General features: G+C 35.9%; 1 protein-coding gene across 4 annotated transcripts in view; it reads right to left on the bottom strand.

Moving 5' to 3' along the window:
* Window positions 1–14523, bottom strand: part of TOP2B (DNA topoisomerase II beta) — a 65197-nt gene that overhangs the window by 27640 nt on the left and 23034 nt on the right. For all 4 annotated transcript variants that reach the window (XM_080385034.1, XM_080385036.1, XM_080385035.1 and 1 more), the window contains exons 6-12: window positions 14344–14441; window positions 12681–12893; window positions 12426–12599; window positions 6070–6171; window positions 5850–5987; window positions 4227–4365; window positions 82–239 (exon numbers count right to left, since the gene is read on the bottom strand). In XM_080385034.1, coding sequence (XP_080241160.1) covers window positions 82–239; window positions 4227–4365; window positions 5850–5987; window positions 6070–6171; window positions 12426–12599; window positions 12681–12893; window positions 14344–14441 — 1022 coding nt within the window. The remainder of the gene's footprint in view (window positions 1–81; window positions 240–4226; window positions 4366–5849; window positions 5988–6069; window positions 6172–12425; window positions 12600–12680; window positions 12894–14343; window positions 14442–14523) is intronic.

The raw sequence follows: 14523 nt of genomic DNA, 5'->3' as shown, positions 1-14523 counted from the left end.
AGTATGAAGATACAACCCTAGAAATCAAAAATAAACAGGAGACATTCATGTCAGCTAGAAGGAGGAGACAAGACTACTTACCTGTTTGTGAGAAGCTTCTCGAACATTGAGAATTTTACCCCTGAGTGGGAATACTCCGTATCTGTCTCTACCAATAACACCTAAGCCAGAGACGGCTAAAGATTTGGCAGAGTCTCCTTCTGTTAATATTAATGTGCAGTCCAAGGAATGTTTGCCACCTGCATTCCAGGAAGAAGTAGATGCAAGGCAAAAAACCAGAAAGCATAACTTTTAAACTCAAATAACAGAAATGCAATTGAATCAGCAGTCATGAATATTCTTTCTAGTCTCCATCAGGTAATTTAAACAGGCTGAATTTCTATTTTTAGGGATGGCCCTCCATACCACTAAAACTACACAAGAATGAGCATCCTTGCATTTAGCGATACACCATGGATTGCTATGGACAAGGAGCAAAATAGACAAAACGGATGCAATGGCGGTGCATCTTATGTAATGGTCCCCACACGTCTGCACAAAAATTGTTTATGTGCCTTTACCATTTCATTTTTCTAGCTGCAGATTTCTTACACACATACATTATGCATGCCTGAGTTATACACAGGGTTATTTCCCATTCTGCATTTCCCCTTTCCTCACAGTATATTTTCAGAAGCAATTTATTACATTACACTTTTGCAGGTTTCGTTTTTTATTGTCCATTGGCTGAAGCCAGGCAACTGTAAGAAAAACTTGACAGAAAGGCTAAAGAGATCAGAACACTTGCACTTATACGTTCTCAGATATTTATTGAGCGGAATAAACAAAACTTTACTAAAAGTGTAATTTTGATTCTGCAAGATAACACTGCATTTCTGTGCCTGTGTCCAGTGTGCTCAAAACTGGTATGACGTATATATTCTGTTTATTGCAAGTGCAATAGTTGATTTGAGGTTCTAAATAATAAGCAAGTTCAAAAAAGGAATCCAGCCTTTTCTAAGGGTGCAAATGCTCATTATGCAGTTTCGCTATTTTATCAAGGCCAAATGGCAGGAAAGACGCAAAAAGCTTCCAAGCCAGCTGAGTCTTACCTACTGTTAGTAAGATAGTTTTGAATATATTGGCATTTAAAATAGGTGCTTTGATTTGCCTTGAGCTGGTAGGTATAAAACAACCCCACACTTCCTATTACACAGAACTTTCATTCAACATCTTTGGTCTTCTGAATCAGATGTATGGCTTAATATAATCTAAATTAGGCAGCTATTCACACTGTAAAAAGAAAGTGTCAATAGCTACCACGCTATCAGCAAGGTGGAATCAAAATACCAAGAAAAATACTAGCCTACTGTTTTAGAATATATGAGAGATTCTTTTTTCCTAAATGAACTGCAGCAGACTCATCTGAGTATCAACCAGGTGCACTTTCTTCTGGAACAGCTGCAATCATTAGCAATTAATTTCATGGAAATGTAATGTGCCAGGTATTTTCCTGAACACAGCTGTAAAGAACTCAAAGAGAAAACCTCATGAACTGGCAGGTTCAAAGAATTATTTTATGTTTCACCAGATCTGGTAATCTAGCTGCTCCCTTACAATCCTGTATTCCTATTCCTGGTTCCTTATACTTCCTTTCATTTCTACCTCTTCTCCTCCAACAAGCCACAGAACTATACATACCTCATCAAGATCTCAAGAAAGAAGAATGACCAGGTATAGGACTCACTCTTTTCAGCTGGGGAGGAAATCTGCAGCAAGTACATCGCTGTACAAGTGCATCTCTCTCTTATTCCTAAGTATTAATTAGTACCAATTCAAAAATTCAGTGGTACTTGGCACCCAAGGAACCTGTGGATGCTGGACTTCAGCTACAAATTCACCCATGAAGAAAAAAATCTAAAAACCACAGGAAAAATTAAAGCCAGAAGGGTCTGTGGCCAGACACTATTCTCTCCCACCTGCACTGGACTACTTCAGTCCAACTACTGACACCTGTTAATAGAAACCAACCCTGTTCCCTCACCTGATTTGTGGTGCTTATGAAAGCGTAATTCCTGCAATCAAATTTTGATTGAGAAAAAAATCCTGCAATATTTTGGGATCCTTAAAAATATTTAATTGTCCTGAAACACAACTACATGAAATAACACTACTGTGTTTTGCTGCCAGATTACAGATAACATGTATGAATGTCCTGAAGCAATCTCCCTTTAACTGTATCTTCATGCATTAGGTAAACGTTTTCTCCAACTTAGGGGAAAGTCTGAAATTCTTTTGAAAAGACGATTTACAACTGTGTAACTCTCCACCATATGCTTACTCACATGCACATTCATAGCTAACATTCATACGCAGAGTTGAATTTTTTGGACTAAGAAGCAGCAGTAATCATCACCTCTCACACACAGAAAGAGCATGTACCGTGCTTACTTCATCTGACCCTGAGAATCCCCAAACTTTTCTGTTAAGGTCCAAAAGACATAAAGACTGACAGCTCTACAGTCTTTATCTGTGTACTCATTAATTTCCACGGCACTAGGACTTCCTTTTCCCCTGATGTCAAGAAACATCAAGCTTTTAGTCAGATGCAGTCACCAACTAAAGTTCACTGGAACATGTTCTTAAAAGCAGAGCAACCAACACACATGCAGCTACACTGAAGGAGTTACTCTTCTGGATCATCTTCTGCCCTCCCTTTCTCAATGAAAGCAGATTTTTATTGAGGTCACTGATCCTCTTTACAGCATTAGCTTAGTGCAACAAGACCAAAACATTCCTATTGATTTCCAAGACCAAGTAGATATGTTACCTTCAGTCTTTAATAAGAAATGACTACAGAACTTTTTATTTACCATCCTCCCGTTTAAAACATCTCTACCTGTATATATAACGTTACACTTCAGAAAGTCAGGCCAAGTGTGAATATGACAACACACATTGTATTCAGAAACTGAATGCCCCTCTATCTTCCTGTGTGTCCACCCCAAATGTGCAATGCCTTCAATGTGAGAAACTTAGTATGTTCCACATCTTCAATAAACCAATATCTGGGCAAGCCTCCCTGGGAGATGCAGAGTTCCCGCTCCCCATGTAACAATAACTAGGTAGCAGTTTACCCCTGGATAAAAGGGATCCAAGCCATGCAAAACTTTAAGCATCAGTGTTGAGCCCAAACGAATCCCTACATGCCTCCTTAGCTGATGAAGTTTCACGGTTAATTGTATTAGCTCCCCTGTTAGAAGTTCTTCCTTTCCCTCATCCCTAGTGAAAAAAAATTAGTAAAAACTGATTTTGAAGCCTGGTTTCCAAAGCAGAGCTAAAAAAAAAAAATCATGACGAAAGTGGATCCAGAAATCATTCACAATGTTATTTATGAGCGCTAGGCTTGATATCCATAAAACACAGCATTTCTCCAAGCACATAGTCTTCTAGACAAGAAAAATACTGGTAACATGCATCTGATTAAGGAATACAGATACAACAAGTAAAACACTAGATAAAGGAGATATGGTTATCAACTTCTGAGGCAAAATATGACATCTGAATAACTGGAAAAGTAATAAAATACTGCAGGAAAAACTCAATAAAAAATTAATAACCTGATCCAAGGAATAAAAAACAGAAGGGGAAGAAAATTAAACAGAACTCATCATCTCAAGTCATCTATGACTTGAACACTGGAGCTCAGGAAAAAAAGAAAGCCTCTCTACCAGTCTTACATGCTTTTAACCTACTTAAGGCACCTACCTACCTCACTGCAGTTTCTCTATCTTTGCTTAACGTAAGGATGTATGAAAATCAACTAACACAGGCTGGCAACATTTCAAACTCCTTAGTCATATGTGCCCCTCAAATAATTCAAGGACAGCCCCCATTCAATTGCGACTGGCACAAAGATCGCCATCTGATCCCGATTCCTATCTGTGCTAGGAAGCAAGCCAGCAGAGGTTGCCTGTTTGCCCTATACTCCCAGATAGGAACCTAATGGCATTTAAAATCTCATGAAAAAGGTCTCTTGAACCAGTGTTACTCATTCTCTACCCTAGAGAGGACACTGTTCCAAATACCAAACTCAAAATCATGCTTTAATTCCAGCTCTAGAAAATTTAGAAAACTAGAAAGGCTTTTTTATTAAAAAGATATACATAAGGATGAGAAATAAAGTCAGGTTTAAAATTATGATGTCTGTGAAAAAAAAATAATCTATGTAAGGTAAGTGTTCTTACCAGCATCGTTAGCATCATCCAGTTTCGGAATGCCCTTGATTTTACTGTGTTTCACCGATGAACATTTTTTGTTCAGCTGAGTTTGTGCCTTAAATTTGACCCAATTTAAAATACTCTCTATGATACCACAGTTAGAGGCCTGTAAGTAACAGATCAGAATTGTGGATGAGAAAAATAAACCTTCACACAGCAGATTCTTATATCTCAATTTTAAGTCACTGATCTAACACTGGTCCTCAAGGCCCTCTTGATTTTTAAAAATGCAACACAGAAAAGGTCAAGGAATTAACACATACCTTACTGTTTAGCATTTTATACACAAAACCAAAACACAACATTCACACAGCTTCTTTTCCACCCATTGCATGATTGGTGAAAGGAGGAAAAGACGACTGAGTCTTACGTTGTGTGGTTGATGTGCTGAGACATTTTAGGTATCAAGCACCTGTTTCCTGACTTTGACAGCAAAAAGTAACCTTATGGGATATTTATTGGAAATGACTGAAAGTGTCTGAAAGACAATCAAAAGCATTCAAGAATAAGGCTCTATATCAACCACTTGAGAAACTGTTCAGTTTTTAAGAAACACATTGGCAGCAAAAATACAGCATACTTTCTAAAATAAAACTGTCTTAGGTTTGGTTTCACATCAAAAGAAAATACAAATGGAGGAAAATACTGTGAGCTTTGGCTTTTTGTTATCCCCCATAATAGAGTACTCATGGGTTAGAGGTTCTGCTGCACATTTAACACCTCTGGAGATCAATTTTCACTTCTGGGCATATTAGAAGCACTGTAAATCGAAGCTACTGATAGAAATACAATATATATAATGAAATCTGAAGAATGAATACAAGATTGAGTTGTGTTATTTCTTCCAGTAAGTTCTCCAAGAATGTCAGCAGTGACACAGAAAAATAAACCACTATACAATAAGTTGAGTTTTGACGCCAAGAGTACTAGCAGTGGCACCATTCTCCTTAGTACTGGAGTTTCCTTTATGTTACTGGCACTAAACAGGACTTTGTGTACTGACTTCTGACTAACAGCGTTTTACTTTTCCTTCCTTGTATAAAATAGTAGTAGAGGAAAACCCTCTGCCATGTGTTTCTACTAACACATTCATTTAGAGTACCAATTCTTAACCCATCTACAGCCAAAATTTCTAAACTTGTTGCCTGACAATAATGATCACTTTGAATGCTACAGCCACAATTTTGCATTTCCTTTATTACTGGAAGAAAAGTAAATGTGACTTGTTCCCTCCCTCTCTTCATTTCAGTGAAAGGGAGTAAGACTGACATCAATGAATAAGGTTGACAACATTCTCAGCTTCAGAAAAATGCAACACAAAAAACTTGCCAAGGCCTATGTTTAGGCCACAAATGAGATGATCAGGTGAAGCTCGCTTTTAAATCCAGGGCAACAGCCAAAACACAGTTGTTGCATCCATTATTAAGGCCAGAGAATGAACAGAAGTTCCTCCATCCCATTTTCATAGTATACTAATGTCACCAGGGTACCATAATGAACTACTTAATCTTCTGCTACATAACATAAATGCATTCAAACCAGTATGTCAATTTCTGCTTCACAGAAAAAAAAGGAGCATGATTTACTTACTGCTTTAAAAAATTTCTCAGATAGTTGGCACTTTGACCCAAAACTTTTAGGCTGCAACGTCATGTTTTCCTTTGTTTGGGAATCAAATGATGGGTTTTCAATCAAGCAATTAACAAAAACCCAAATATGATTCTTCACCTGTTGAAAACATAGAAACCAATTTACTCAACAAAATTACCACATTCATCTTTTTCAATATTTTTGTACAAAAGTTACTTGCCTGAAATGGTTTCACTGAAACTCCAGCTTTATTCTTCTTTTTCACCACTTCTATCAGTTTGCCCACAACCTGATCCACCACATAATCAACGTGCCTACCACCCTTAATGAGGGAAGAGACAAAAAAAAAAAAACAAACAACAAAACCATTGAATTTCCTAATAGATTTTAGCCATATTAACAAAGTTCCTGTCATCATACTTCATGTGCATGAATTTCCTAATTTAAGTTGCAGCATAACAAAGGAAAATTTGTTTTAAAGTTTCTCTTTCATGTTATTCAGTCTTCATACAAGTGAGGATGACAGATGTTACACGGAACAGAAGCAGGAGACCTTTCATTTACTGTACAGTGGCAGACTAGAAATGTAGCTGCTAACAGCTTGTAACAGGATACAAAAAACTTAAAGAGTAGGGCAGATCTGAAAATTACTCTATAGCACTGGGATGGTACCTGAAACACCACATGGCTGTCAAAAGGTATCTTTTTAACAGGCACACAAATAACCTTGAACTAAAACCACCACACATTCATTCATCAAATTAAAACTTTCCCATTTAGTTCATAAAAAAAAGGTTCAAGAGTGCACCCTCATATACACAGCATCCGTGCCTATTCCCTCCCAAAGGTCATCTCACCTTTTCTTAGCTGTATTTACAGAACTGTTTGAATAAACACTGTTAGCATTCTTTGCTAGCCTGGGGCTTATGCAAGGGAAAATGGAGAGCAAACTACAAATAGCCAACCACGAGATTCAGGAAACTCTAAAAGAACACAGTAAGATAACCTTAAGGAGACGAGTAGTTCTCCTTAAGACTCACCAGAGGCTAAACCTGCCCCAAATTCATACCTGATGGAACAACAAGAGATACACACAGAGCACGCAGCTAACCATAAGCTGGCAAACCAACCCCTTAGGAGATCACAGGGCAATGACTTGTAACTACACAATCATGATGCCACCTGTTTTGTAGCAAACAAGCAGTCAGCTGGACTCCCTTACAATTGCTGTTCAAATGCAGAAGAAAAAAAAAGGCTTATAAGCAATTTCTTGTATCATTACAGTGCAAAAAAAAAAAAAAGAATATATAGGATTTGCTTCCTCTGTTGCACTGTAACAGCTGAAAGTGAATCATTCACAGTGACTGTCACAATTCTTCCTTTTACCCTAGAAAAAAGGGGGACCGGGTACTGGTTATACTTGCTTAAGGTCTTTCGAACTCAGTATTTCAAGTGAAGCCATTACTGCAAGAAAACTTTTAGTGGAGGCAACGTATTCAGCTTCCAACTATAACAGACCCTGAAAAGTTCCCTTTTTGAAGCCATATATAACTCATGCTTTGCAATACAGCACGGTGATGAAAATACTATTTTAAATGTTTAAATAGTGGTTTTACTATTGATGAAATTCAGTCTCAATAGGGAAGCACTAAGCATTTGAACATCTTCAAAAGGTGCCCCAAAGCTTCTATCACCTTCTCTAGCTACAGTTCTCTTTGGACTTAAAACTTTAAACTAGCTACAAAAAAAACCCACCACCAAACACCAAAAAAATGAACAAGCAAAAAAAAAAACCCAACAAACCCCAAACATACTGCTAGAAGACAAGTAATTTTGAGATTAAATTGCTTGGAAAATAAAACCATTTCACATAAGTGTTCTTGAAAAAAGAGGTCTATTATAGATCTATTACATACTAACAATGACTACTGATTTACATGTGTAAAAGGAACCTAACAATTAGGGAGTATATTCCACAATGCAGAAGTAATCTGAACCAGAACCACCAGTAAAACCTAAACCAGCACAAACTTACATCACAGATAAAACAGATTAGGAACAACTAGTATTTGAAATTATGTATCCTCTAGTCTTTAACTCTACCGAACAACTGTAGTCTAAACTAACGGTGATAAGTATGCTTAAATATGTAGAAGTCCAAGGTGACACAACTTCCCTTACAAGTAAAGAGGCAGGCTTTCTTTGGAAAGATGTCAAAATTGTGAACGGTCTTAAAACCCTGGATATCTGAAAGCTGTTTACATTTTTGATTATTCAAATGCCTTCCTTTAAATTTATAGACAAAAAGGTACAAATAATAAAATGTTAAATTCTACTGGCTGTTACAGAAAGTTCACAATGCTTTCACTAGTATCTATTACCTTGTAACAAAGAATAGAGTGATGTAGGCATATGCTATACAATTAAAACATACCTAGGTCAGTGCTCAGTATTTTACACAGATCACCTTTGCTTAGTATCAATGAATGCCTCATAAAAATACAGACTAAATAATGGTTCCTGTTCAGACCAATCTGCATTAGGATGGATGAAATAAAGAAAACATGTCTATGGAGACATTCACCATTAGGTAACAAACAAAAAAAACCCTCCTGCTTTAAAGCTGTTTTAAAAAGAGAACTGAGGAGAAGAAAAAAAAAAGCTTTTGATGGCTATGAGGAAGTATAGAATAGATAAGAAATGGAAAACAATAAAACTAAGAAAAAACAGTAGCCAAAAAGACAGAGGAAAAGAAAGAACAAACAACTACCAAGCAAAACCCAAAAATTATGGCAGACTATGAGTCTGAAAAGAGTGAAGATCTAAAGTGGTTGAATTGATGGGAGATAGATAGCAGCTGTGTAATGAACTTCATGTAGAAAGTAGATATTTTTTTAAAAAAAAAAGAGTGGAGGTAAAGAAATTACTTAAGATGGTTAATATCATTAGTCATCAACAAACCAGTACTTGCACTTCAAAGAAACCATCTATGATTTCTGTCAGTCTCTAGAATCACCTACTAAACAGCAAAAAACCACTAGTGTGTTTTAGAAGCACTATACATATAAGTATTTTTCATGGCATTTCTTCTTAAAAAACAAACAAACAAACAAAAAACCTCCCTACCCAAACCTCCAAATACAGCAAAATTAAAACACAACAGGTTTTATTCACATATGAATGACAAGAGTTTCAACACAGGGAGAATTAAAGTGAGAGTTGATACATCAACATCCTGCCACTTCAGAGACAAATAAATCCATTTTCAAACTGTAAAGAAAAGCTACTACAGGAAGATATCAAATGCCATGTTCCAAAAACTCCACATTTGAATGGCAATTTTAAAATGCGTTACTTTGACTCACCACATTACTGAAAACTTATGCTTACAGGAATATCTCAGCATATTTTTGTATCTACAACTTTAGCAATTTATTTACTTATTTATTTACAATTTTAGCGCTCCAAATATTTTTCTAAAACTAGCATCTGGCATATCAAAAAATAGCTACTTACCAGGCATCCTTGTTCTTAGAAGATATTAGTTACTCTAAGAGTTCCCCATTCCTGTGTCCATTCTTAGTGTGTAGCAATGAGTGAGGGATGTTCAGAGCTCAAAGTCGGGAACCTTTCAACCATCTCACCAGTAGGTGGCACATTTACCCACTATCGAAGCATAACAGCCTATAACTGCCCCAACTGTCAACACATTTTAATACAAGACTGAAAAATACCCTCTAAATCTAGAGGGCTGTCAATGATTATTATGACTACTGTATTCTGAGAAAGAGTACCAAAACTGCATAACCTTCTTTTCCCAGAAGGTAACCATTACGGTTGAATCCCAGTCTTGCAGACTTCAAGATGCAAGGATATTCGATGAAATGCTAACAACTGGGATCTTAAAAATGAAACTTAGATTGGCTCCTATACATATGCTATTGATATTGTCAGCTATAACGAACAGCCTCAATTAATTCTGAGGTAAGTCATATTTAAATTCTATGGACAGACAAATGGTTGATATGGTAAACAAATTCAGAAGCTAATTATAAAATTAAGTTTTCAATTAATTAGCTAGACAAAATCTTATTTTCTTTTGCATTTGTTTTCTATTTATTTTATTAGAATAAATCTCAAAATGTCAAGCTCTGGAATTGTCCAGAATTTCTTGCTGAACTCCAGCAAATTTTAAGAGGTTGGGATGCTCCCTCCACCCAAGTCTGCTATCTGACACTGCATCTGCATTAGCTGAGCATTTCTGCTGAAATGATTAGTAGTATTAAGAGTTAGCAGTGCCACCATATTAAAAATACCATTAGATTGCTACAATAATAACTGAAGTTTCTACTACAACTACTATTAAAATTCAGAACTTGAGAAGACCATATTTACTCAGTTACATACAAGTCTCAGTAAAGGTTATCTGCACAACCATAATAGCTACAAACATTCTTTCAAATGCTGCCTCAGAACCCGAAGTCAAATTCTGTAGTGGTTTACTGCAGCTAAATTGTGAATAAATAGGGACCTGGACAAGGTAACAAATTTACAAGAACAAAACAAGGGAGTTGTGCCTCAACATACTGCCTGACCTTCTACACACCCCTCAAAAAAACCCACAACCCATCAACCTAAAAAAAACTTGTTTGGAATTTAAGGCAAGTTTGAAAAAGGTGGAAGGGAAGTTACGACTGGGTGAAATTTATCCAGAAACAGAAATGAAAAGCTTTCAGCAAACAGCGATAAATAACCAAAAAACAGCTGAAATGAGCTCCTCACCTGTTAGCAGATAAGGGAACAGGCAGTTGACGCAGTTAGTTACTAGCCATTATGTCTCATCAGTGGGTAGTTGCACATCAATTGCTGGTGAGGTGGTTCACCGCCCCGAACATTCCACATCCAGTCACACACATAAGGCATGGATCGGGAGAGTGGGAAAAACTAGAAATTACAACACTTACCTTTGAAGAATACACAGTACTTTTTCTATGAATTTTCTTAAAGAATATATGATAACAATGTATGTGTAACTGCACGATGGGTGAAAATTGATCCAAAAGAGTCAAATTCAAAATCTTTTGAGTAAGTGTATGCAATATATTAACTTAGGAGTCAATAAGTATTCATTTTTTTCAAATACATTTTCTTAACCTGGTATCAATCAGTATTACGTTTTTCTACATTGCCAGCTTCTTCATAAAGGTGTGGAGTTTTTTATTTTTCATAAAGGTATCATCTTTAAGGTCATGCTATTTTTCTTCTTTATGTTGCATAAAGAGGCCCGAATTAAAACTAAGTTTTAACCTTTAAACTACCAGATACATTTGTTATCCCTGGTTTTGACAAGTAGCAGATAAGCATTTAATTAAAATGCACACTTAGAAATTAAACATTCTGCAATGAAATTAACTACCCCCCCTTACCACTGAATGCTGGTTCAGCTACACTGAAAATCACACTGGAAGAAGTTACGCAGTAAAAATTATATAACACCAGAACACTGGTTACACATCGTCTATCACCAAGATTAACACTGATAGTCCTGGGCACTTGCCTAGACTTGGGACTCCACTTAGTGTAACCATGGGTGCCCATCATCCACTTGTGTTACCATTAGGATTTTCTTGTTTGACTCCTGTGAGCAAGGAAGGTTTAAGTGTCTGATTACAAATTCTTATCTTTCTCATCTTTGGGAAGCTCCTGGTTAAGATTCCCTAAAAACTGCCTCGTCAATGACTAGAATTGCTTGACTGTTAGATCACTCATCTGATGCAATTTGTGAATAGCAGAAACGACAAAGACTTTCTTTCACCATGGTGGATCCCAGATCCCTAAACCTGGGGTACACCAAACAGGCATAAATGAGAGTTGCACTGGTTGATTTCAGTTAATTGCCTCGGTGCCTGAACACGCCAGCAATTTGAGAAGCACGAAGACTGTACTTTATATGCTGAGCATATTGCTGCTTTATCATAACTGAAGACTTGCTACAGTATCATTTCACTACTACTATAGTTGCTAGTAAGTACAGAGAACACCTAGATCCTCTTATATAATACAAATAAAAATAACACAAATAAAAAAATTAATTTCCATAGTTCAGGCCAGTTTTATACATCATAAAGCAATAAACGGAAAGCCATTTTTCAAGAACACCAAAAGCCATTTTTTGCCCTCCAAAACTTGCTGCAACTACTTTTTAAAGGATTTGCACATTTTTTTACCTTAATTTCAGAATTATTTTATTACAATATTTTAAAAAGGAAGAATAAAATAGATCCATTCATTTTATATTTAATTAATACCAGGTATTATGCTCACATAAGACATTGGTATCGCTAATAATGATTACTAGTGTTTTAAAAACTAGTGCATATTCAGAAATACTGCTATGAATGTATTTTGACTACATCCAATTGCTCTACCAGTTCCTCTCATGCAAAGGATTCTCTCACCTATTTATGTTTAGTAACTGAGATTATTATTTTTTTTTAATGAACTATCTGACTGGGCATAACCTTAGCATACATTTTTATCATTGACATTTTTTTATCATTTAATGTAACTACTCACCTTTGTGGTAGCTATACTATTTACAAAGCTGATTTGCTGAAACCCTTTTTCACTTAAAGTGAGGCACACATCCCATCGTTCATTCACAACTTCGTGAATAACTTTGAGGGCAACTCCAGTTTCATCCAGCTTGTCTTTTACGTAAAGGTCTACATAACTGCGAAATCCATTTACCTATGAGTAATACAGGTAACAATTACTATTCTTCACATCAAATTTTCAGTACGCTTAAGATATTTCAAATGAGGCTCTTACAGGTAATTTCTTCCCATTCAACATGACTTTGACGCCTTTGCATGACCCAGCCAAATCATATGCTCTTCTTGTCATGAGGGCTACAATATCCTTATCAAGTTTTTCCATTTTAAATTTAGATAGATCTGGCTGGAAGGTAATGCATGTGTAGTCATCACCATCGAAATGCTTAATCTTGGGTTCAGAGGTCTTCATCATATTGTTCATCCAAGTCTTTGGAAACAAAACATTTTAATGTTAGTTTACAATATTACAATTACAATGATATTCTCTGTTCCATTTTTCATCTGTGCTAGGATTGCAAGAGTTACACAACATAAACTCATAGACTTCTTTTAGAAGTTTCATCTTGTAAAACACTATGCATAAAATGAATTGCTTTATCAAGATTTGCACAAGTATCTGGGACAGTAGATTTGTGGTTTCTGTAAATACGCAGTTATCACATTGATGGACACAAATGCAAATAGAGCCCACCACAGAACTGACTAAATTAGATACAAGTGAGCTGGCTAAACAGTCCTTATTGCCCACCAGTTTAATGCTTTCAGTCTGTAACACTTCTATAGAGAGGTTTATTAGCCCCTGTGCAGAGATTCTGTAGTCTCTGAGATAGCATCTTTGTGGCTGTACAGTGTAGCAGAGCATGCTTCTTGACAAACCAACTTGTACAGACTTGACTCAGGAGCTTTGGTATTGTTCCCTCTTTAAGAACATGAGCACATTTATAAGACCAACCAGAATGCCTACTCACAGCATATATCAAAGTTGTTATACTATATTTTCACAATTTTTGAAAATATAGGAAAACGTAGCGCTTACATCTAAATTGTAAAGCATGTCATTTTCAAGAAGTACACTCAAAGCTATATTAATTTTCTTTTTGGCAATCAGCAGAAAATACTAAGTTTTTAAAAAGTCAGGTAAAACCATCGAAATGTATTGTTTATGTAATGACATAGCAGCATAACCAGAAATTAATTATTTGTCCAAAAAAAGAAGACAAAGAAGCCACCAACTGGAAAAGATTCCAAAGCCAAGGAATCTAACACTCTTAGAAGAAGAGCTTAGTAAAATTCTTTTAGCAAGGTGGCCATCTCAAAGCTTTATGTAGTAGATTACATTACATTCAATCCTTGAACTGCGTCAATAATAACAATGAGCAATGGGTTCAAATGGGGGGGGGGGGCCCTGCACTGAAGTCCAGCTAATGAAATTCATGACTGAATACTAAAATTCATGACATAAACACTGAAAAATCTTTCTCTTAACACTACAGAAAATTATCTAGAGAATTGTTTGCACAGCTAAGTAGAAAGATTTTTTGACAAATTATGTAACAGCAACTACAAAATGTTTCAATTAAATATATTCCTTTTCACAGGCACATGAATATACTTAGTTTTAACAGAAGATTTTTTTTCATTTTTAGTTACCTAACACTCCCAAGAAAAGTTATTACTTAATAAAAAAATCCCAGACAAATTCTAATACATAGAAGCACCAATTTTACTGACGGAACTAATCCAACCTGTAAACTTTACACACCTGTTTGAATTTTAAATGATTCATTTCATTAAATATTCATTAAATATAGAAATCATGTTATATTTTAATTTATAATTACAGCAAAGAAAAGAAAAATTTGAGATCATTTCTATACCTGTTTAAAGCTGTGTTTGTATTCCTTGCAAGCAGTTTCAACTGTAAACTTTGTACTAAATATGTTACAAAGTTTTGCACCATAGCCATTGCGCCCACCTGAAAAAACAACATATAGTAAGTTATTACAGCAGAACCATATTTATGGTATACAGAGAGTATGCCAATAAAGCAAAATGTT

The sequence above is a fragment of the Falco punctatus genome, assembly GCF_963210335.1.
Source record: "Falco punctatus genome assembly, chromosome: 4".
In the NCBI taxonomy this organism is placed as follows: domain Eukaryota; kingdom Metazoa; phylum Chordata; class Aves; order Falconiformes; family Falconidae; genus Falco; species Falco punctatus.
Note: the sequence above shows the minus strand (reverse complement) of the source record. Positions and strands in the feature narration are given on the sequence as shown.